This window comes from Aotus nancymaae, unplaced genomic scaffold, assembly GCF_030222135.1.
Source record: "Aotus nancymaae isolate 86718 unplaced genomic scaffold, 86718_ANA_hifiasm-v0.15.2.pri h1tg000017l, whole genome shotgun sequence".
Classification (NCBI taxonomy): Eukaryota; Metazoa; Chordata; class Mammalia; order Primates; family Aotidae; genus Aotus; species Aotus nancymaae.
Genome location: NW_026988429.1, coordinates 12,825,841 through 12,847,676, shown reverse-complemented (window position 1 = coordinate 12,847,676; position 21,836 = coordinate 12,825,841). Strand labels below are relative to the sequence as shown.

Here is a 21,836-nt window from a genome sequence, read left to right as displayed (position 1 = left end):
AAAGGGAAAAAGGGAAAGATGAGTTCTCATGACACAGACAGAGTAGTTTTTGAAATGATTACCTGTGAGAGATGAAAATTTTCTGATGCTCTTAGCTGTCTGTGTACTTGGACGTCTTTAAATCTTTGTGTACTTAGTACCATACTCTTTCTGAGGTTTTGTGTAAAGTGCTGCTTACAGCCTGCTTTTAGCTATGAATCTTTGAATAACTTGGAACTTCTGTGCACTGTGAATAAAAAGAGGTGAAATAGAAAAAAAAGTAAAATTTGACCCTAAAGCTCTGTCTTTGAAAATGACATTTTTTTTGAGATGGAGTCTTGCTCTGTCGACCAGGCTGGAGTGCAATGGCATGGTCTTGGCTCACTGCAACCTCTGCCTCTCAGGTTCAAATGATTCTCCTGCCTCAGCCTCCTGAGTAGCTGGGATTACAGGCGCCCACCACCACACCCGGCTAATTTTTTTGTATCTTTTTAGTAGAGAAGGGTTTCACTATGTTGGCCAGCCTGGTCTTGAACTCCTGACCTCCTCATATGCCCGCCTTGCCTCCCAGCGTCTTGGGATTATAAGTGTAAGCCATCGGGCCCAGCATTTTTTTTTTTTTTTTTTAAATTTTGTTCTGGAATAAATGTAGAGTTAATCCAAAATTCTTAAATTGACCGGCTTAGGAGTTTCGGCTTTTCTTCTCATTCCTTTTTAAAAAATTTTCCCAGGTCAATGAATGGTCATTGAAGATAAGAAAGGAAATGAGAGTTGTTGACAGGCAAATAAGGGGTAAGTTATCATTTTATGTCTTCTATTTTTCACTCTCTTGGTATATTTTGCTTCATTTCATAAAAATAAACTGCATTTATATATTGTAAGACATAGTTTATTCCAATATCAGTTATTTATAGCTGACTTATTTTGCTTTTTAATTCTGTAATCAGTTTAAAGAAAGATAATGAGTTAGAAGAAGCTTTATATTTTAGAAGAGCAAAAGAAACCTCTTGCTACTTATAAAGAAATGTCTTTGATGGAATTCAAATTACATAAATTGTACATAAGTAAGGAATACAATTCTATTGTCACTGCTCTCTTTGTTTTAGCATGACTGTAAATTGAGCACAGTAGGTTTATAAAGTTTTTTTTTGAGTACCATTTAAGGTGATTTGCAAAGGGATGGTAATGTTTAAAACTTTTTAACACTTTCATGATTGGAGAAGAATTAATACCATAAAGGAATCCCAGTATCACTTTCTTTAAAAAGAATTGGAGAGGGAAATTCCACTCTCAGCCATGAAGGAGTAATTGCTTTTCTACTTGGATTCTCATCATAAATAAAAGTTTGGACAAAGCAAGAGAGAAAAAAACTGGACAAAATCTGTGAAACAGCTATTTTCAGACATTAGACAACTGGCAGTACAGGATTGTGATCACTGAGAGATGAGAAACAAAGGCAGAGCCTTAATATGATCCTGTTGTTCTGCCTGGAGATGCTTGCTGGATTATAACCCATGGAAGGAGGTTCCAAGCAGAGCATAGTGGTTTCACTGGGTTGAGAATAGAGATAAGCATTGAGGGAGGCTGAAGTGGCTGGAATTGGTGGAGCAGAGTATCAGAGAGAAGGAAAATACTCAGAGAAAGAACTTCAAATGCCTCCATAGGATCCATTGGAGTCCTTGGCTGAATACTAAGCTGTGCATGCTTAGAGTGAAATTTCAAGAGACTGGGCAAAGAACAATTAGTAGGAACAGAACAACTATTAGGAAGCTGCAAGCTAGATAATTCCTAGAGGTAATAAAGGATTCAGAAGTGGTTGAGTTCTGTTCAGACATAGAAAAGAGACTTTGTTGGACCTTTGGGATGTTCAGAGAGATCTCAGAATAGTCACACCTTAATAATAAGGATCAAGTAGTCCTAGAAAAAAGGTTACCACAAGCCCATACCAACCAACCAACCAACAAGACTTAAAAGACATGAAGGCTGATTTGCAGGTAATTTGACTGCTTGCCAAAGTAAAGATTAATGCTCTTTAAGGGAAGACTATAAAATTCAGACACCCAACAATGAAACATCCACAGTGGCCAGCATCTAATGAAATATTATTGTGAAGAATCAGGAAAAAATTTGTGTACCCCAAATCAGAAGAAAAGCCAGGTATTATAAATAGATTTAAAAAAAAACCCTAACCCCCCCCCCACCAAAAAAAACCCCAGGTGATCAAATTAGCAGTCAAGGATTTTTAAACAGCTATTTTAAATATGTTGAGGTTAAAGGATAACATGAACATAATGAGGAGATAAATACAAAATACAGAAGAGAACAAAATGAAATTTCTAGAGATGAAAGATTTGAAATGAAGTGAAATTAAATGAAAACTTCACTGAATGGATTTAATAGCAGATTAGACATTACAGAAAATAAGATCAGTGAAATTGAAGATATACAAAATCCCAAATGTTCCAGTGAGCATTTCCATTGAGTGTCTTGTCAGCACCCCAAATATTTCAGATTTTGGATTTCGGATTTTCTGATTAGGGATACACAACTGGTATGATGCAAATATTCCAAAATCTAAAGTCTGAAAGACATTTGGTCTGAAGCATTTTGGATAAGGGATATTCAACCTATAATACAAATTATCCAAACTGTAGTACAGAGAGAAAAAAGGAAAAAACAGCACACAGCTTCTGTGACCTGTGGGACAATGTCAAGTGATCTAATGTGTGTAATTTGAGTCTCAGGAGGAGAGAGGTCAGGAAGGGATCATATGAAAGTAGGTGAATGTTTTCCAAACATGATGAAAACTGTTAAGCCTGCAGATCCGAGGAACTCATCTCCAAATAGAATAAAACCATACAAAGGCATAGCATAATCAAATTACTGAAAACCAAAACGATAAAACAACCCCCAAAAAAGACAAATTTAGGTCTAAGAAACAGTGATAAGAATGATTTTAAAATTCTTATCAGAAACAGTGCAAACTAGAATATCTTTCATATAGTGAAAAAAAACCCACAAAACAACCCCATGTTATCTTAGACTTAAGTCCAATGAAAGTAACATTTATAGGTTAAGGTGAAATAAAGATATTTTCAAACAAAAGCCAGAAAGAATTTATTGCCAATACAAGATATGTTAAAAGAAGTTGTAGAAAGAACCTGGGATGGGGAGGTTGCAATGAGCTGAGATCATGATGCTACTGCACTCCAGCCTGGGTGATAAAGTGAGACTCAAAAAAAAAAAAAAAAGAAGCTCATTCAAATTCACATTAGAGTATTACAAGTTTAGGATGTCAAGCATAATCCCCATGGTATCCACGAAGAAAATGGCTATATAATATATACAAAAGGAAATGAGAAGGGAATTAAAACATTTCATTACAAAAAAAATGAAGTAAACACACAAGAAAACGGTACAGGAAATAAGGGACAAAATAGCTGTGACATATAGAAAATAAATGACAAATTGGCAGAAGAAAATTTGTCCTTATCAGTAATTTCTTCTTCTTTTTTTTTTTTTTTTCCTTGAAACAGGGTCTTGCTCTCTCATCAAGGCTGGAGTACAGTGGCTCACAGCAGCCTTGACCTCCTGGGCTCTTGCAATCCTCCCATCTCAGCTTCCGAAGTAGCTGGGACCAGCTAATTTTTGTATTTTTTGTGGAAACAGGGTTTCACCATGTTGCCTAGGCTAGTCTGGAACTCCTGGACTCAAGCAGTCCTCCCACCTTGGCCTCCCAAAGTGCTAGGATTACAGGCATGAGCCACTGTGTCCAGCACACAGTAATTACTTTGAATGTAAATGGATTAAAGTCTCTAATCAAATAACAGACATTGGCAGAATGGATTTTTAAAAACATAACCTTAGATTTAAAAACATATGCTGTCTACAAGAGTAAGATTTTAGATCCAAAAACACAAATAGGTTGAAAGCAAAAGGATGGAAAAAGATACTTTATGGACATAGTAAATAAAAGACAGCAGGGACAGCTATGTTATTATCAAGTAAAATAGACTTTAACTCAAAAAAGATTATATGAGACAAAGAAGGATATTATATATTATTAAAAGATTAAATACAGCAAGAAGATAATACAGGTGTACATATTTATGTATAGAACAACAGACTGTCAAAACATATGCAGCAAAAGTGGGCAGATTTGAAGAGAGAAATGGTTCTTCCATAATAGATAGAAACTTTAATACCCCACTGTCAACAGTGGGTATAAAAACTAGATAGGAATTAGGTAGGAAAACAGGGGACTTGAAGAATGAAGGCAGAGTGTGGTGGCTCACACCTGTAATCCTAGCACTTTGGGAAGCCGAGGTGGGTGGATTACCTGAAGTCAGGAGTTCAAGACCAGCCTGGTCAACCTGACAAAACCTCATCTCTACTGAAAAAACAAAAATCAGCTGGGTGTCATGGTGTGTGCCTGTAATCCCAGCTATTCAGGAGGCTGAGGTAGGAGAATCGCTTGAACCTGAAAGACAGAGGTTGCAGTAACCCAAGATTGTGCTATTGCACTCCAGCCTGGGAGACAAAGCGAGACTCCATCTCAAAAAAAAAGAGAATGAAATAAACCAATTAGATATAAAGATGTATACAGAATACAAAATACACATTCTTCTCACATACACATGAAACATTCCTTAGGATAGACCATATGTTAGACTACAAATCAGATCTCAGTCAAATTCAGAAGATATATGTGGTATCTTCTCTGACCACAACGGGATGAAATTAGAAATCAGTAACAGAATACTGAAAAATTCACAAATGTATGAAAATTAACCAACACATTCTTAACCAACGGGTGAAAAAAAGAAATCACAGGGAAATTAGAAAATACTTATAGACAAGTAAAAACCAAGTCACAACGTACCAAAAGTTAGAAGGTGCAGCAAAAGCAATGCTCATAGGAAAATTAATAGCTGTAAATGCTTACATTAAGAGTGAAGACCAGGTGCAGTGGCTCACACCTGTAATCCCAACACTTTGGGAGGCCAAGGCGGGCAGATTGCTTGAGCCCAGGAGTTTGAGACCAGCCTGGGCAACATAGCGAAACCCTGTCTCTATCAAAAATACAAAAATTAGGTGCTGTGGTCTGTGCATAGTCTCAGCTACTTGGGAGGCTGTGGTGGGAACATCACTTGAACCTGGAGGCAGAAGTTACAATGAGTTGTGATGGTGACCAACATTCCACTCCAGCCTGGGTGATGGGAGTGAAACGCTGTCAGAACAAGAACAAACTCAACCCAACGCTAGCAGAGTGAAGAAAATAATAAAGATTAAAGCAGAGACAAACAGAACAGAAAAAGAATAGAGAGAATTAACAAAATCAAAAGTTGGTTCTTGAAAAAGACAACAAAATTGACACACCTTAACTAAATTGACTAAGGAAGAATAGAAGGGTGAAAGTACAGAAATCAGAGTTGAAAGTGGGGACATTACTACTGATTCCACAGAAATAAAGATTATAAGAATACCATGCACGATTGTATGTTAATAAATTGGGTAACCTAGATGTGATGGACAAATTACTAGAAACATAAAACTTACCAAGATTGAAACATGAAGAAATAGAAAACGTGAATAGACTTATACCTAGTAGGGAGATTGAATCAGTAATCAAAAATATCCTGACAATGAAAAGCTGTGGGCCTGATGACTTCACTGGTGAATTCTACCAAACAGTTAAAAAGAACTAACACCAGTCCTTCTCAAATCTCAAGAAATTGAAGAGAAGAAAACATTTCCTAATTCATTCTATGATGCCAGTGTTGTCCTGATAATAATATCAGACAAAGATGCTGTGAGAAAGCTATAGACCAGTATCTCTTATGAACATTGGTGTAAAAATCTTCAACAGAATACTAGCCAACCAAATCCAGCAACACATTAAAAGGAGTATACATCATGACCAAGTGGGATTTATCCTGGAATGCAAGAATGATTCAACATATAAAATTTGATCAGTGTAATAACTCATATTAACAGAATGAAGGGGAAAAGAAACTTGCATTTAAAAGCTTTCCCTCTAAGATCAGGAACAAGGCGAGGAGGCCCACTTTTGCCACTTGTTTTTAACATAGTACTGAACTTCTAGCCAGAGGAATGGGACAAGAAAAAAATAGTTGAAAGTATCTAAGTTGGAAAGGAAGAAGTAAAAATATCTGTTTGCAGCTGATATTATATGTATAAAACCCTAAAAATTTTTCAAAAAACACCCATTAGAACTAATAAATTCTGTAAAGTAGCAAGATACAAAATCAGCACCAAAAAAATCACTTGTATTTCTCTATATTAACAATGGACAGTCTGAAAAGGAAATTAGGAAAACTAATTTTCAATAGCATCAAAAATAACCAAATACTTAGGAATTTATTTAACCAAAGAGGCAAAAGACTTGTATAATGAAAATGATGCAAGATTGGTGAAAGAAATTAGACAAATAAATGGGAAGACATCTCATTTTCATGGATTGGGAGATTCAATATTATTAAGATGTCAGTACTACTCAAAGCAATCTTATACATTCAGTGCAATCCTTATCAAAATCCCAATGACATTTTTTATAGAAATAGCGATATCTCTTCTAAAATTCTTAATAGAATCTTAAGAGACCCTACATAATCAAAATAGTCTTGAAAAAAAGAAATGAAGTTTGACAACACACTCCCTAGTTTCAAAACTTGCTACAAAGCTACAGAGATAACATCAGTATAGTACTGACGTAAAGACAGACGTATAAACCAATGGAATATAACTAGGAGTTCAGAAAAACTATGTGTCTGTTGTCAACTGATTTTTGACAAGGGTGGCAAGACCATTCAGTGGCGGAAAGGACAGTCTTCAACAAATGGTGCTGGGAAAACTGGATATTCATATGCAAAAGAATTCAGTGGGACCTTTGCCTAACAATGTACACAAAAATTAACCCAAAATGGATCAAAGACCTAATGTAAGAGCTAAAACTATAAAACACTTAGAAAAAAACATAGGACAAAACTTTACAACAGAAAGAACAAACTGCTGAGCATGGTGATGTGTGCCTGTAGTCCCAGCTACTCGGGAGGCTGAGGCTCTTGAGGTCAGGAGTTTGAGGCTGTAATGTGTTATAATCATGCTTGTGAATAGCCACTGCACTACACCCTGAGGAACATAGATCCCATCTCCAAAAAATAAAAAAAAGTAGACAAACTGGATTTCATGAAAATCAAAAACTTTTGTGGATCTTAAAAAGATTACCGGGCAGGGCACAGAGGTTCACTCCTGTAATCCCAGCACTTTGGGAGGCTGTGATGGGTAGAGCCCAGGAGTTTGAGACCAGCCTGGGCAACGTGGTAAAACCCAATCTCTACAAAAAAAGAAAAAGAAAAATTGTACATTAACAACATAAAAAGATGTTACCAGCAGAGGAAAAAGGCAACTCATAGAACAGGAGAAAGCATTTGCAAATCATTTATCTGACAAGAGATTGTTATTGAGAATACATACAGAACACCTAAAATGCAACAACAACAAAACAACTTGACTCAAAAATGGACAAAGGACTTGAATAGACTTTTGGAATTTCTCCAAATAAGCTGTACAAATTGTCAGTAAGCACATGAAAAGATACTCAACATAACTAATCATTGGGGAAATGGAAATCAAAACCACCTCATACCCATTAGGATGACTACTATCAAAACAACAACAAAACCCCCAGAAAATAACAAGTGTTGGGTGATTATATGGCGAAATTGGAACCTTTGTATACTGTTGGTGAGAATGTAAAATGATGTGGTCACTATGAAAAACAGTACAGCTGCTCCTCAAAAAATTAAAAATAAAATTACCATATAACCTAACAGTTCTACTTTTAGGCATATACACAAAAGAAAGCAGGGTCTAGAAGACATATTTGTACATCCATCTTTTTCACAATAGCTAAAAATTCGAAGTAAGTCAAGTGTCCAGTGATAGATGATTGGTTAAGTAAAATGTCATATACACATACAATGGAATATTATTGAGCCTTAAAAAGAAAGTTCTGATGTATGCTACAAATGGATGAACCTTGAGAATACTATGCTTAGTGAAATAAGCCAGTCAGGAAAAGAAAAATATTATATGATTCCACTTAAAGGAAGTACCAAGGGTAGTCAAATTCATAAAGACAGAAAATAGAATAGTGGATGCCAGGAGTTAGGGGAAAGGGGAAATGGAGAGTTGCTGTTTAGTGGGTGCAGAATTTTAGTTTAGGGAAAGATGAAAAGAGGTCTGGGCCAGGCGCAGTAGCTCACGCCTGTAGTCCCAGCACTTTGGGAGGCCAAGGCAGGTGGATCACCTGAGGTCAGGAGTTCGAGACCAGCCTGGCCAACACGGTGAAACCCGTCTCTGATAAAAATACAAAAATTAGCCAGGCATGGTGGCGCGTGCCTGTAATCCCAGCTACTTGGGAGGCTGAGGCAGGAGAATTGCTTGAAACACGGGAGGCAGAGGTTGCAGTGAGCATGGGCACTCTAGCATTTTGCACTCCAGCATGGGCAATAAGAGTGAAACTCTGTCTCAAAAAAAATTATAAAGAGTTCTGGATGGGACTGATGGTTGCACAACAATGTGAATGTACTTTATTCCAGGATTGTACACTTAAAAATGGTTAAGATGGTATATTTTAAATATTTTACCACAGTTTTAAAAATTGGAGAAAACACTACTGATCATAAAGCATACCTGTGGCTGATGCTGGTGTGAGACTTCTAATATGTTTAGGCTTTCCTTAAGTTGCAGGTTTTTAGAAATGGTTAGTGACTGTGTAGAAACTGTACTCTTATAATTGTGGGAATACTACTTGTTGATTATTGGAGCAAGCTTTGGAATGCATTTACAGTAATTTTTTTTTTTTCAGTTCTTAGGGCCGGTACCAACAAATGATAGAATGAGCTTGAAAACAGTGTTTTGAAATTCTGTCAAGTGTAATAGGATCGCACTTTTCTTTTAAACTACTTTGATGATGTTTCTGGAAATGATTAATATTCACTACATTATTTTGATTTCATTTATGTCCTTCTGTATGTTTTTCTATTTAATAGACACATTTAGATCACAATAAGAATGTATTTGAGTGCCAGTAAACCTGACTTACCCTTGATTTTTGGTGTTCTGTTCTAAAATTAGATATCCAAAGAGAAGAAGAAAAAGTGAAACGATCTGTGAAAGATGCAGCCAAGAAGGGCCAGAAGGATGTCTGTGTAGTTCTGGCCAAGGAGATGATCAGGTCAAGGAAGGCCGTGAGCAAGCTGTATGCATCCAAAGCACACATGAACTCGGTGCTCATGGGGATGAAGAACCAGCTCGGTAAGACTGCGCTTACCTTACAGTCATCTTGTAATGCCGATGCTGTTATTACCAACACGGGTTCCTTGAATAGGAAAAACTCAACTTTGGTTTTTAGTCTTTGTATTTTCTTAGTGTTGAGTGTTGTACAAATGCAAAATATAATATTATTGGTTGTTTTCTTTTGCCAGTATTTTTAAAATAATAATGAAATCTACATATAAATCTGCTTTGTTTACAAGTTAGAATATGTTGAACAATATTACCAAGTAACCTGAGAATTGAGTTGTAGGATTAAGAGGCCAGCCTAGATGTTTGGAGGGAGGACGAAGAAAAGAGTTGCCTCCCTTTGTCTTAGGCCCAGAGCAACCCCAGGCAAAATGTTAAAACAGAATGTTGGGCTTTGGCTTACCTCCTTTTCTGCTTCATCTCTGTCTACGTATTGCTTCCTCACGTCTTAGGAATCTGCAGACCACATGATGGGTATTCAGCGTACGTGGGAACTGTCCATTTTAGATGACTTTTAGGAACTCATAATATTTAAAATAATAATTATCATAATATTTCAAATAAGAATTTCCTTTCAGTGTCCAGTACAGTACTATTTGTGGTCGTTCATCTAGTTGGTTTCTTTTCTTAAATTAGGAAGTCCTAACTCAGAATTACAGTTCTTTAGTAATGGCAGCATGTGACTGTCAGATATTTAGATTGAATACAGACTCAGAAATTATGGAGAGCCAGCCATGGTAGGATGCAGTTGTAGTCCCAGCTGCTCAGGAGGCTGAGCAAGGAGAATTAAGTGCTTGAGCCCAGGGGTGTGAGGCCACAGTGAGCTATGATTACACCTGTGAATAACCACTGCCCTTGAGCCTGGATGATATATATGTAGCAAGACTGTGTCTGTAAAAAAGAAATAATGGATACATTTTTCACTAAAGAATATTTTCAACTCTCTGTCAGATACTTCATTGATCACACTCAAAAGAAGTTAGAAGAAGTGTTTTAATTTATAGGATGGTGCCAAATGAGTTTCTAATGCATTATTTGGTTGTATTTGGCTCTGAGTATTTTCTTCACATTTAATTTTAACATTCGAATGTGGCTTTAAAATATGCCTAACCATGAAGCTATCGTTATTTCTTTATCCAAAGACTGAAGAGAATAATCATGGACTGGGAAAGAGTAAAAATAATGACAAAATGTACCACATCTTCTTTAAAAAAAACTATCAAGATTATCCTCACTTTACTTTTATTTATTTTTATTTTTTATTTTTTGAGATGGAGTCTTGTTCTGGGATTACAGGCACCCACCAGTACGCCCAGCTAATTTTTGTATTTTTAGTAGAGATGGGGTTTTGCCATGTTGCCCAGGCTGGTCTCGAACTCCTGACCTCAGGTGATCCACCTGCCTCAGCACTGCAAAGTACTGGGATTACAGGCATGAGCCACCACTCCCAGCCTATCTTTACTTTTTTTTTTTTTATTTTAGTAAGAGTTACTTACTTTTTTTTTTAATTGTACTTTAGGTTCTGGGGTACATGTGCAGATCATGCAGGATTGTTGCATAGGTACATACATGGCAAGGTGGTTTACCACCTTCATCCCCCCATCTCTTATATCTGGTATTTCTGCCCACGTTATCCTTCCCCACCCTCCCCACTTCCCGCTGTCCCTCCCCTAACCTCCCAAGCTGACCGCAGTATGTGATGCTCCCCTCCCTGTGTCCACGTATTCTCATGTTCAACATCCGCCTATGAGTGAGAACATTTGGTGTTTGGTTTTCTGTTCTTGTGTCTGTTTGTTGAGAATGATGGTTTCCAGATTCATCCATGTCCCTATGAAAGACACGAACTTACTGAATTTTATAGCTGCATAGTATTCCTTGGTGTATATGTGCCACATTATCCAGTCTGTCATTGATGGACATTTGGGTTGGTTCCAAGTCTTTGCTATTGTAAACTGTGCTGCAATGAACATTCGTGTGCATGTGTCCTTATGGCAGAATGATTTATAATCCTTTGGATATATACCCAGTAATGGGATTGCTGGGTCAAATGGAATTTCTATTTCTAGGTCCTTGAGGAATCGCCACACTGTCTTCCACAATGGTTGAACTAATTTACAGTCCCACCCACAGTGTAAAAGTGTTCCTGTTTCTACACATCCTCTCCAGCATCTGTTGTCTCCAGATTGTTTGATGATCACCATTCTAACTAACGTGAGATGGTATCTCAATGTGGTTTTGATTTGCATTTCTTTAACGACCAGTGATGATGAGCATTTTTTCATATGTTTGTTGGCCTCATATATGTCTTCTTTTGAAAAGTGTCTATTCATGTCCTTTGCCCACTTTTGAATGGGTTTATTTGTTTTTTTCTTGTAAATCTGTTTAAGTTCTTTGTAGATTCTGGATATTAGCCCTTTGTCAGATGGGTAGATTGCAAAAATTTTTTCCCATCCTGTTGGTTGCTGGTTTGCTCTAGTGATTGTTTCTTTTGCTGTACAGAAGCTCTAGAGTTTAATTAGATCCCGTTTATCTATTTTGGCTTTTGTTGCCATTGCTTTTGGTGTTTTAGCCATGAAGTCCTTGCCTATGCCTATGTCCTGAATGGTTTTGCCTAGGTTTACTTCTAGGGTTTTTATGGTGTTAGGTCTTATGTTTAGATCTTTAATCCATCTGGAGTTAAGTTTAGTGTAGGGTGTCAGAAAGGGGTCCAGTTTCTGCTTTTTGCACATGACTAGCCAGTTTTCCCAGTACCATTTATTGAACAGGGAATCCTTTCCCCATTGATTGTTTTTGTCAGGTTTATCAAAGATCAGGTGATTGTAGATGTGTGGTGTTGCTTCTTAGGCCTCTGTTCTGTTCCATTGGTCTATGTCTCTGTTTGGGTACCAGTACCATGCTGTTTTGATTACTGTGGCCTTGTAGTATAGTTTGAAGTCAGGCAGCGTGATGCCTCCAACTTTGTTCTTTTTGCTTAGGATTGTTTTGGCTATGCAGGCTCTCTTTTGGTTCCATATGAAGTTTGAAGTGGTTTTTTCAAGTTCTGTGAAGAAGGTCATTGGCAGCTTGATGGGAATAGCATTGAATCTGTAAATTACTTTGGACAGTATGGGCATTTTCACAATATTGATTCTTCCCAACCATGAGCATGGAATGTTTTTCCATCTGTTTGTGTCCTCTCTTATTTCCTTGAGCAGTGGTTTGCCCTTTACATCCTTTGTTAGTTGTATTCCTAGATGTTTTATCCTCTTTGTAGCAATTGTGAATGGGAGCTCACTTTTGATTTGGCTCTCTGTTAGTCTGTTATTGGTGTATAGGAATGCTTGTAATTTCTGCACATTGACTTTGTATCCTGAGACTTCGCTGAAGTTGCTTATCAGTTTAAGGAGATTTTGCGATGAGACGATGGGGTCTTCCAAGTATACAATCATGTCATCTGCAAATGGAGACAATTTGACTTCCTCCTTTCCTAATTGAATACCATTTATTTCTTTTTCTTACCTGATTGCTCTGGCTAGAACTTCTAATACTATATTGAATAGGAGTGGTGAGAGAGGGCATCCTTGTCTTGTGCCAGGTTTCGAAGGGAATGCTTCCAGTTTTTGCCCATTCAGTATGATATTGGCTGTGGGTTTGTCGTAAATAGCTTTTATTATTTTGTGATATGTTCCGTCGATACCTAGTTTATTGAGAGTTTTTAGCATAAAGGGCTGTTGAATTTTGTTGAAGGCCTTCTCTGCATCTATTGAGATAATCATGTGGTTTTTGTCTTTGGTTCTGTTTATGTAATGGATTACGATAGTAGACTTATGTATGTTGAACCAGCCTTGCATCCCTGGGGTGAAGCCTACTTGATCATGATGGATAAACTTTTTGATTTGCTGTTGCATTCAGTTTGCCAGTATTTTATTGAAGATTTTTGCATCTAACTGGCCTGAAGTTTTCTTTTAGTTGAATCTCTGACGGGTTTTGGTATCAGGATGATACTGGTCTCATAAAATGAGTTGGGGAGGATTCCCTCTTTTTGTATTGTTTGGAATACTTTCAGAAGGTATGGTACCAGCTCTTTGTACATCTGGTAGAATTCATCTGTAAACCCGTCTGGACCTGGACTTTTTTTGATTGGTAGGCTATTAATTGCTACCTCGACTTCAGCACTTGTTATTGGTCTATTCAGGGTTTCAACTTCTTCCTGGTTTAGTCTTGGGAGAGTGCAAGTGTCCAGGAATTTGTCCATTTCTTCCAGATTTACTGGTTTGTGTGCATAGAGTTGTTTGTAGTAATCTCTGATGGTAGTTTGTATTTTTGTGGAATCAGTGGTGATGTCCCCTTTATTGTTTTTTATTGCATCTATTTGATTCTTCTCTCTTTTCTTTATTAGTCTGGCTAGCGGTCTATTTTGTTGATCTTTTCAAAGAAGCAGCTCCTGGATTTGTCGATTTTTTTTTCTGTGTCTCTATCTCCTTCAGTTCTGCTCTGATCTTAGTTATTTCTTGTCTTCTGCTAGCTTTTGAAGTTCTTTGATCTTGCTCCTCTAACTCTTTCCATTTTCATGATAGGGTGTCAATTTTAGATCTTTCCTTGCTCCTCATGTGGGCATTTATTGCTATGAATTTCCCTCTAGACACTGCTTTAAATGTGTCCCAGAGATTCTGGTACGTTGTGTTTTTGTTCTCATTGGTTTTGAAGAACATATTTATTTCTGCCTTCATTTCACTGTTTATTCAGTCGACATTCAGGAGCCAGTTGTTCAGTTTCCATGAAGTTGTGTGGTTTTGAGTGAGTTTCTTAATCCCAAGTTCTAATTTGATTGCACTGTGGTCTGAGAGACTGTTTTTTATGTCTTTTGCATTTGCTGAGGAGTGATTTACTTCCAATTATGTGGTCAATTTTAGAGTAAGTGTGATACAGTGCTGAGAAGAATGTATATTCTGTGGATTTGGAGTTGAGAGTTCTGTAAATGTCTTATTAAGTTCGCTTGGTCCAGATCTGCGTTCAAGTCTTGGATTTCCCTGTTTTTCTGTCTCATTGATCTGTCTAATATTGACAGTGGAGTGTTAAAATCTCCCACTATTATTGTGTATGAGTGTAAATCTCTTTGTAGGTTGTTAAGGACTTGCTGTATGTATCTGGGTGCTCCTGTATTGGGTGCATATATATTTAGAATAGTTAGCTCTTCTTGTTGTATTGATCCTTTTACCTTTATGTAATGCCCTTCTTTGTCTCTGTTGATTGTTTTTGATTTAAAGTCCATTTTATCAGAGACTAGGATTGCCCCTCCTGCTTTTTTTTTGCTCTCCATTTGCTTGGTAAATCTTCTTCCATCCCTTTTAGTCTGTGTGTGTCTTTGCAGGTGAGATGGGTCTCCTGAATACAGCACACTGATGGTTCTTGGCTTTTTATCCAATTTGCCAGTCTGTATCTTTTGATTGGGGCATTTAGTCCGTTTACATTTAATGTTAATATTGTTATGTGTGAATTAGATCCTGCCATTTTGTTACTGGTTGGTTGTTTTGCCCTTTGGTTGGCGTGATTTCTTCATTGAGTCATTGGTCTTTACCATTTGGTTCTTTTTTGCAGTGGCTGGAACTGGTTTTTCCTTTCTGTGTTTAGTACTTCCTTCAGGAGTTCTTGTAGGGCAGTTCTGGTATTGACGAAATCTCTCAGCAATTGCTTGTCCATAAAGGATTTTATTTCTCCTTCACTTATGAAGCTTAGTTTGGCTGGATATGAAATTCTAGGTTGAAAGTTCTTTTCTTTAAGAATGTTGAATATTGGCCCCCACTCTCTTCTGGCTTGTAGGTTTTCTGCCGAGAGATCCACTGTGAGTCTGATGGGCTTCCCTTTGTGGGAGACCCAACCTCTCTCTCTGGCTGCCCTTAGCGTTTTTTCCTTCATTTCAACCCTGGTGAATCTGACAATTATGTGCCTTGGGGTTGCTCTTCTAGAGGAGTATGTGGTGTTCTCTGTATTTCCTGTATTTGAATGTTGGCCTGCCTTGCTAGGCTGGGGAAGTTCTCCTGGATAATATCCCGAAGAGTGTTTTCCAGCTTGGATTCATTCTCCCCATCTTCTTCCGGTAACACCGATCAAGTGTAGATTAGGCCTTTTCACATAATCCCATATTTCTTGGAGGCTTTCTTCATTTCTTTTCACTCTTTTTTCTCTTTGCTTGCCTTCTTGCTTTATTTTATTGAGTTGATCTTCAATCTCTGATATCCTTTCTTCTTGATCTATTTGGCTATTGAAACTTGTGTATGCTTCATGAAATTCTTGTGCTGTGTTTTTCAGCTCCATCAAGTCATTTTTGTTCTTCTCTAAGCCGGTTATTCTAGTTAGCATTTCATCTAACCTTTTTTCAAGGTTTTTAGTTTCTTTGTATTGGGTTAGAACATGTTCCTTTCACTCAGAGAAGTTTGTTACTACCCAGCTTCTGAAGCCTGCTTCTGTCAGTTCATCAAATTCGTTCTCCATCCTGCTTTATTCCCTTGCTGGTGAGGAGTTGTGATCTCATGGTGGGGGAGAGGTGTTCTGGTTTTTGATGTTTTCATCCCTCTTGCACTGGTTTCTTCCCATCTTGTTGAATGTATATAGGTTTGATCTCAGGTAGCTGCTTGGGGAGGCAGCCTTTCCTTTGTCTGCCTGCAGAGGTGCTGCTGGATGCCACGGATTCAGTGGAGCTGCTGCATATTTTTCCTGCATCTTATATTTGCTCAGGAAAATTAGGCCAGCTTCTACAATGGCGGCTGCCCTTCCCCGCCGAGCTTGTTCGTTCCTGGTCACTCTCTAACTGATGTTCTGGATGCAAAACTCTGAAGTGAGAGTTTTTTAGCCTGCTAGGCTTTATGGGGGGAGACCCGTCCTACCGTATGGCCTGTTTCCCTGCGTTCAGTTCAGTTCCTCTTCTTTCTGGGGAGCAGGTAGCTCGGTCCCAACAGCTTTTTGGCTTTCTCAGCGTCAGCCAGTGCTTCCACCTAGATCTATGCTGACAGCCCTGGCTCTGGCCAAAGTTGCTGTTCTGCCCTGTTCAGGCAGCTTGCTGAGGCTTTTCAGCCCAGAGAAGATTTCCTGTTCTGTGGGTTGTAGAGGGCTTGGGTGGAGGGCTTGGGTGGAGCGCTGTGTCCCAACCGAAGTCCCAGAAGGGGAGATCCCCTGGTCCTCTGGTCAGTCACAGGCACCACCTGGGTGGGGCTATGCCCCACCTTGCCTCAACTTGCCCTATTTGGTATATACCCACTGTCCAACCAGACCCACAAAATGAACCTGGTAGCTCGTTTGGAATTGTGGAGACTACTTGACTTCTGTGTCTGTCTCGCTGGGAGCTGCCTTCCAGATCTGCCTCTTATTCAGCCATCTTGGGACCTCCCTACTTTTAAAAACCATGTTATTTCAGCCCTAAAGTTATGAGTTTAGACTCTTAAAATACTGGATATATCACCTAGATATGCCTTTTGATCAAACTGAGTATCAATGCCATGAAGAAATAGTTTAATGTTATGTTGAAAGCTCAAGTACTCTTGTCTTTATAGCCAGCTTGAACGTTTCAGATTTATTCTCTTATTTTTCCTACAACATGCTCAAAAGATGCATGTTCAGTTGACCACAATAAGCTTATTTAAAAATGTTTCACTCTTTGCTTATTGCTTATTTTGGCTTTTTTGTTCTATGAATAGAGCATCATGTGGACAGCCTCTTTTTCCCAATTGTGAGGATAAAAGCAGAGGATAGTATAATAAATGCTTATGTACCTATCATCCAGAAGTTAATACAATTTATCTTTTATTTTTATTTTTTTGATAGCGATGGTGTTTCGCTGTGTTGCCCAGGCTGTTCTGGAACTCCTGAGCTCAAGCGATCCACCCGCCTCAGCCTTCCAAAGTGCTGGGATTATAGGCCACCACACCTGGCCCAGAACTAATAAAATTTAACATTTTATTGTATTTGCCTGCTTCTATGTTATTAAAGAAATAAAGCATTATAACAAAAGTTGAAGCTCCTGTAATACCCCTTCCCAATTTCATTCTCTTCTCTCCCAAGCTCTCCAGAGAAAACCACTATCATGAATCTTAAAATTTGTATAAATGGTACCATACTATAGATACCATTCTGTCTTTTTTCTCCATTTATCATTGTTTTTGAAATAGGTTCATAATGATAAATATAGGCAGGATGCAGTGGCTCACACCTGTAATGCCAGCCCTTTGGGAGGCCATGGCAGGAGGATCACTTGAGCCAGGAGTTCAGAACCAGCCTGGGAAACATAAGGAAACCCTGTCTCTATAAAACAAAACAACAACAACAAAATTATCTATCTATATATATAGTGAGAAGGAAAGCATGCACTAGTCCATTGATTTGAACTACTGGATAGAATTACGTTGATGTATCACATTTTATTTTTCTGTTTCCCTTTTGATGGATATTAAGGTTGTTGTCAGTTTTTGCTATGTGTAAAGGTTTAGGACAATTGTATACTCACAAGTAGAATTGCTAGGTAAATAGCTCAGTTTAAATTTTGCTAGAACTACAAAATTGCTCTCCAAAGAGGCTTTATATGTTTCCAGCAGCAGTGGATGAGTTCATTTTTCCATATGTTTTCACCAACCCTTGGTATTGTCAGACTTTTTTTTATTTTTGAGAAATGTTATCTTGTGTTAATAGTTATCTCTAGAGCATCCTCTTTTCTTTCAGTTATGGTCATAGTAAGGAATCATTAGTCTGCATGGAAGAAACTCTTTTATCATACACTTTTCAGCAGTGTACATAACAAAAGCTCCCCAATGCACTGCACATAAGAGCCTATTGTTTAAATATATACCTATCAATATGTTATGTTGTTTGTTTCATATATATATATATATACTGTGGCTTTACCGGAATTGAAAAGTAAAGTGTCTGCTCTTTGGCCTCTGAATGTTAAGGTACTCGAGGGCTCTATTCTAGATCCTCTGCTCTTTTCCATCTTCACTCCCACTAGTTGATCTCATCTAACCCCATGCCTTTAAATGCCATTGATTTTTAATTTTTTATCTTCAGGGCTGTGTTTATCTCTAAGTGCATAATTGACATCTCTACTCAGATGTCTTAAGGGGTGTCTCAAAATCCATATACCTACCAAAAAAAAAAATCTTTATTTTCCTTTCTCCACCACTTTCTCCCAATCTTTCTACTATGAGAATTATTTTTTTATTTAAAGTTTTTGGCATCATTAAAAAATTAAACATATGTATACTCTGGGTTACATTATAATTGATGAATTTCATGAGACTTCAACTCCCCATTTGCATTTTTGTTTATGAGGTTTGGTGTCAAATTTCATTGTGGTAATCCAGTGTGAAAAGAGCAAAACCCAACTTACTGCGTAAACAGCCTTGCTGAGGGAATCCCATCTGACGCAAGAATTTTAAGCAGTCTTTTTTTTTTTTGAGACAGGGCCTTGCACTGTCACCTAGGCTGGAGTGCAGTGGTGCCATCTTGGCTCACTGCAACCTCAGTAGTCTTAATGGAGAAAAGTGGGAAAGGAGTCACCAGATGGAGGAGAACAGTATATATATGCATGGTTCTCAAGTATTTTACCTGTAGCATAACCCACATTATAAGTGGTGTTTTAGTTCAGTAAAGTATTACATGAAATTTTTGTTGTTAATGTGAATTTTATTGATTTTGAAGTTTTTTTAATATTTAATTTTGTTTTTGAAATACTTTTATAATTGTACAATTATAGGCATTGGGCATTTTTACCCAATTAGTAAAATACAGATAATTAAAGCCAACAACAAAAAGTTATTGGTAGCAGAAGAACTGTTAACATTTTGTTTTTTTTCAGATTGAATCCGTAAGTTATGATATATTCAGGTTTCAGCATAGTACTCAGCTGTAGAAAGATGTTAATGATGCACATTAAATAAGAAAGCAAATTGCAGAACAGTATATATAGCATGATACCACTCTATAAATAAGTAAATAGAGGATATGTTTGTGTAGGTGTATAAATAAATGATAAATGGATAGATAAACAGAGGTCTGAAAAGATATACAGTAAGCTATTTACAGATTTACTTCTGAGGAGAGAAGTTGGATTGTTTGAATCATCCTGTATTGTTTTCTCTTTAACTTCTTATTTTGGAAAATTTAAGCATATGCAAAAGCAGAGTGAATATCCAAATGAATCTCTATGTACCTGTCACCCAGCTTAAACAATTATCAACTCTTGGCTGATTTTACTTTATTTATCTTCATCCAACCTAATCCCTTTATTTTCCCCGGGGAATCCACGTACATTTAACCCTTGACGTCCACAGGGGATTGGTTCCAGGATCCCCACTGATACCAAAATTTGTGGACACTCAGGTCCCTTATATAAAATGAGGTAATAGTTGCATGTAACCTATGCATATCCCCCTATACTACTTTAAGTAATCTCTAGAGTAATTATATAATACCTGATACAATGCAAATGCTATGTAAATAATATACTATATTGTTTAGGGAATGATAAAAAGCTTATACGTGTTTGGTACAGACACAGTGTTTCATTTTCATTGTTGAATATTTTTGATATAGAATATTTTGTTGTCTTTGGTTGGTTGCATTTATAAACACTGAACCCACAGATATGGACAAGCAACTGTGATTTCATCTGTAAATATTTCCATAGGGATTTCTGAAAGATGAGTGTTATATCCTTCTATTCCTTGATGTATCCTTTCTGTGCTGGGGACTTGTATCATACAGTGCTTGGATATGTGCATATACGTTGCCTTTGCACTGCATTTTCTGTTCCTTTCTGAAAGCCAACAGTCAGATACTGGATTTCTCAGACTGGTCCTTTAATTTTCTTATCTTTCCCATGTTCCCTTTTGAGGATAATAATAGTACCTTCTTCATAGGCAGATTGTGAGGCTCATTTCATTGCCTGGAATAGTAATTGCTGTGTATGTAGGTTCTAAATATTATCATCATTATCATGATCAATTTTATCTGTGTAATCTACTTTCTGCAAAATTTCCTCAACTTTATTTTCCATTTTTTGTCATGAATTCTTTATTTTGGCTATCTTTAATTTTCAAGAAAGAATTCTGTTTCTTATTTTTAAAAAATTACTCTGTTCTTCCTAGTTGGTGCAGTATTGTCTTTTGTTAAAGATCACTGTCTTTTGGAAATTTTCTTGTGTTTCATGTACTGTTTCTCAGAACTTCTTCTCCCAATCATCCTTTTCTTTCCTGTCCCACTTCTCTTTTTAAAGAAAGAGGTGGGAGGGAGGGAGGCAGAGGAGAGAGTGGAAGGGAGGAGGGTAAGGGAAGCTAGATTTAAGTATAGGCTTTCTGAGTACCTGCCCTTCCTAGTCTTTTCAGGCAGATAGACTGAGCTACAAAAAAAACAAAATGTTAATTCATTTAATAAATATCTCTTTTAGCCCTTATTCTGTGCTAGGCATACTGCTGGGCACTGGGGTTAAAATTATGAACATTACAGGCACAGACATTGCCCTCTAGGTATGGGGTGAATTGTAAATAATTGAAGAAATGTAATAAAAATTAAAAATAATAAATTTAATAATCAAATGGATATTTATAATTACAAACTGTGATGTGCACTTGGAGTTTGTTAAAGATAAATGTAGAATCAGGGATGGCTCCTTTCAGGCACTGATGAAACCTGAAGAAAGATGAGCTATTAAGTTTGTGGGGGCGTGGGGAACAGTGTTCAACTTCCCTGGCTAGTGTGTGTGAAGAAGGGCCTGGGGCCAAAAGGAACTGTGCATTCTTGACATAGAAGGAAAGTCTGGGAGGTTGGGGTGCTGAGCAAGTGGGAGGGATGGCTGGAGAGGATGAGCAAGGAGGTGAAGATGACAATTTTTACAGCTATTAGGAGAGCAAGGGTTCTCAAAGACAAGTTCAAAGTAAGAAGTGCTGTAGCGATGCAGATTAAGTGCAGTGGGAGTTAAGAGGAAAAGTATTTTGGGGAGAATCAGGGCAGCATCTGAGTATAGAGGGATTAGTTGTGCAAAGGCAAAGCTGAAATATTTCAGGCTTTGTTCAGGCAACAGTTTGACAGGAATGCATGAAGGGGAGCAGTGGGAGGTAAGGATGGAAAGGTAAGTCGGAGTTAGAGTTCTGAGAATCAGGCTGATGAATTTAAATTATTTTGTAGACATTTGAAAGCTTTAGCACATTGTAAGTACGGAGCAGAGGTGCAGGGAGGGACAGTGCAGTAAATTGGGGGTAGTGGGACCTGAGAGGTAATATGGGGTGGAATGGGGGAATGGAATAGGTTAGTCTAGTGAGAATGGAGTAGAAGAGAAGACACTAACAAGAAAAGATGCAGAATAAATGGGTCTTAGTGAAGGTTGCTCTGAGCCCTTGAGCCTGGAAAGAGACTGCAGGGCCATTAACAGACACTGGAAACACAGGGAGAGAAACAGGCCTAAGAGAGGAGTCTCCACTTGGACCGACCAGACTAGCCCCCGGAAATCAGTGGCTATTTGGTTCACCTGGCTTCCACAGCACCTAAGCTTTTGCTGGCAGGAA

General features: G+C 37.8%; 1 protein-coding gene across 1 annotated transcript in view; it reads left to right on the top strand.

Annotated features, from left to right (window-relative positions):
• CHMP3 (charged multivesicular body protein 3) overlaps window positions 1–21,836 on the top strand; it is a 60,477-nt gene that overhangs the window by 14,627 nt on the left and 24,014 nt on the right. The window contains exons 2-3 of the mRNA XM_012472917.3: window positions 711–771; window positions 9,142–9,321. Of these exons, the coding sequence (XP_012328340.1) occupies window positions 711–771; window positions 9,142–9,321 (241 nt within the window). The remainder of the gene's footprint in view (window positions 1–710; window positions 772–9,141; window positions 9,322–21,836) is intronic.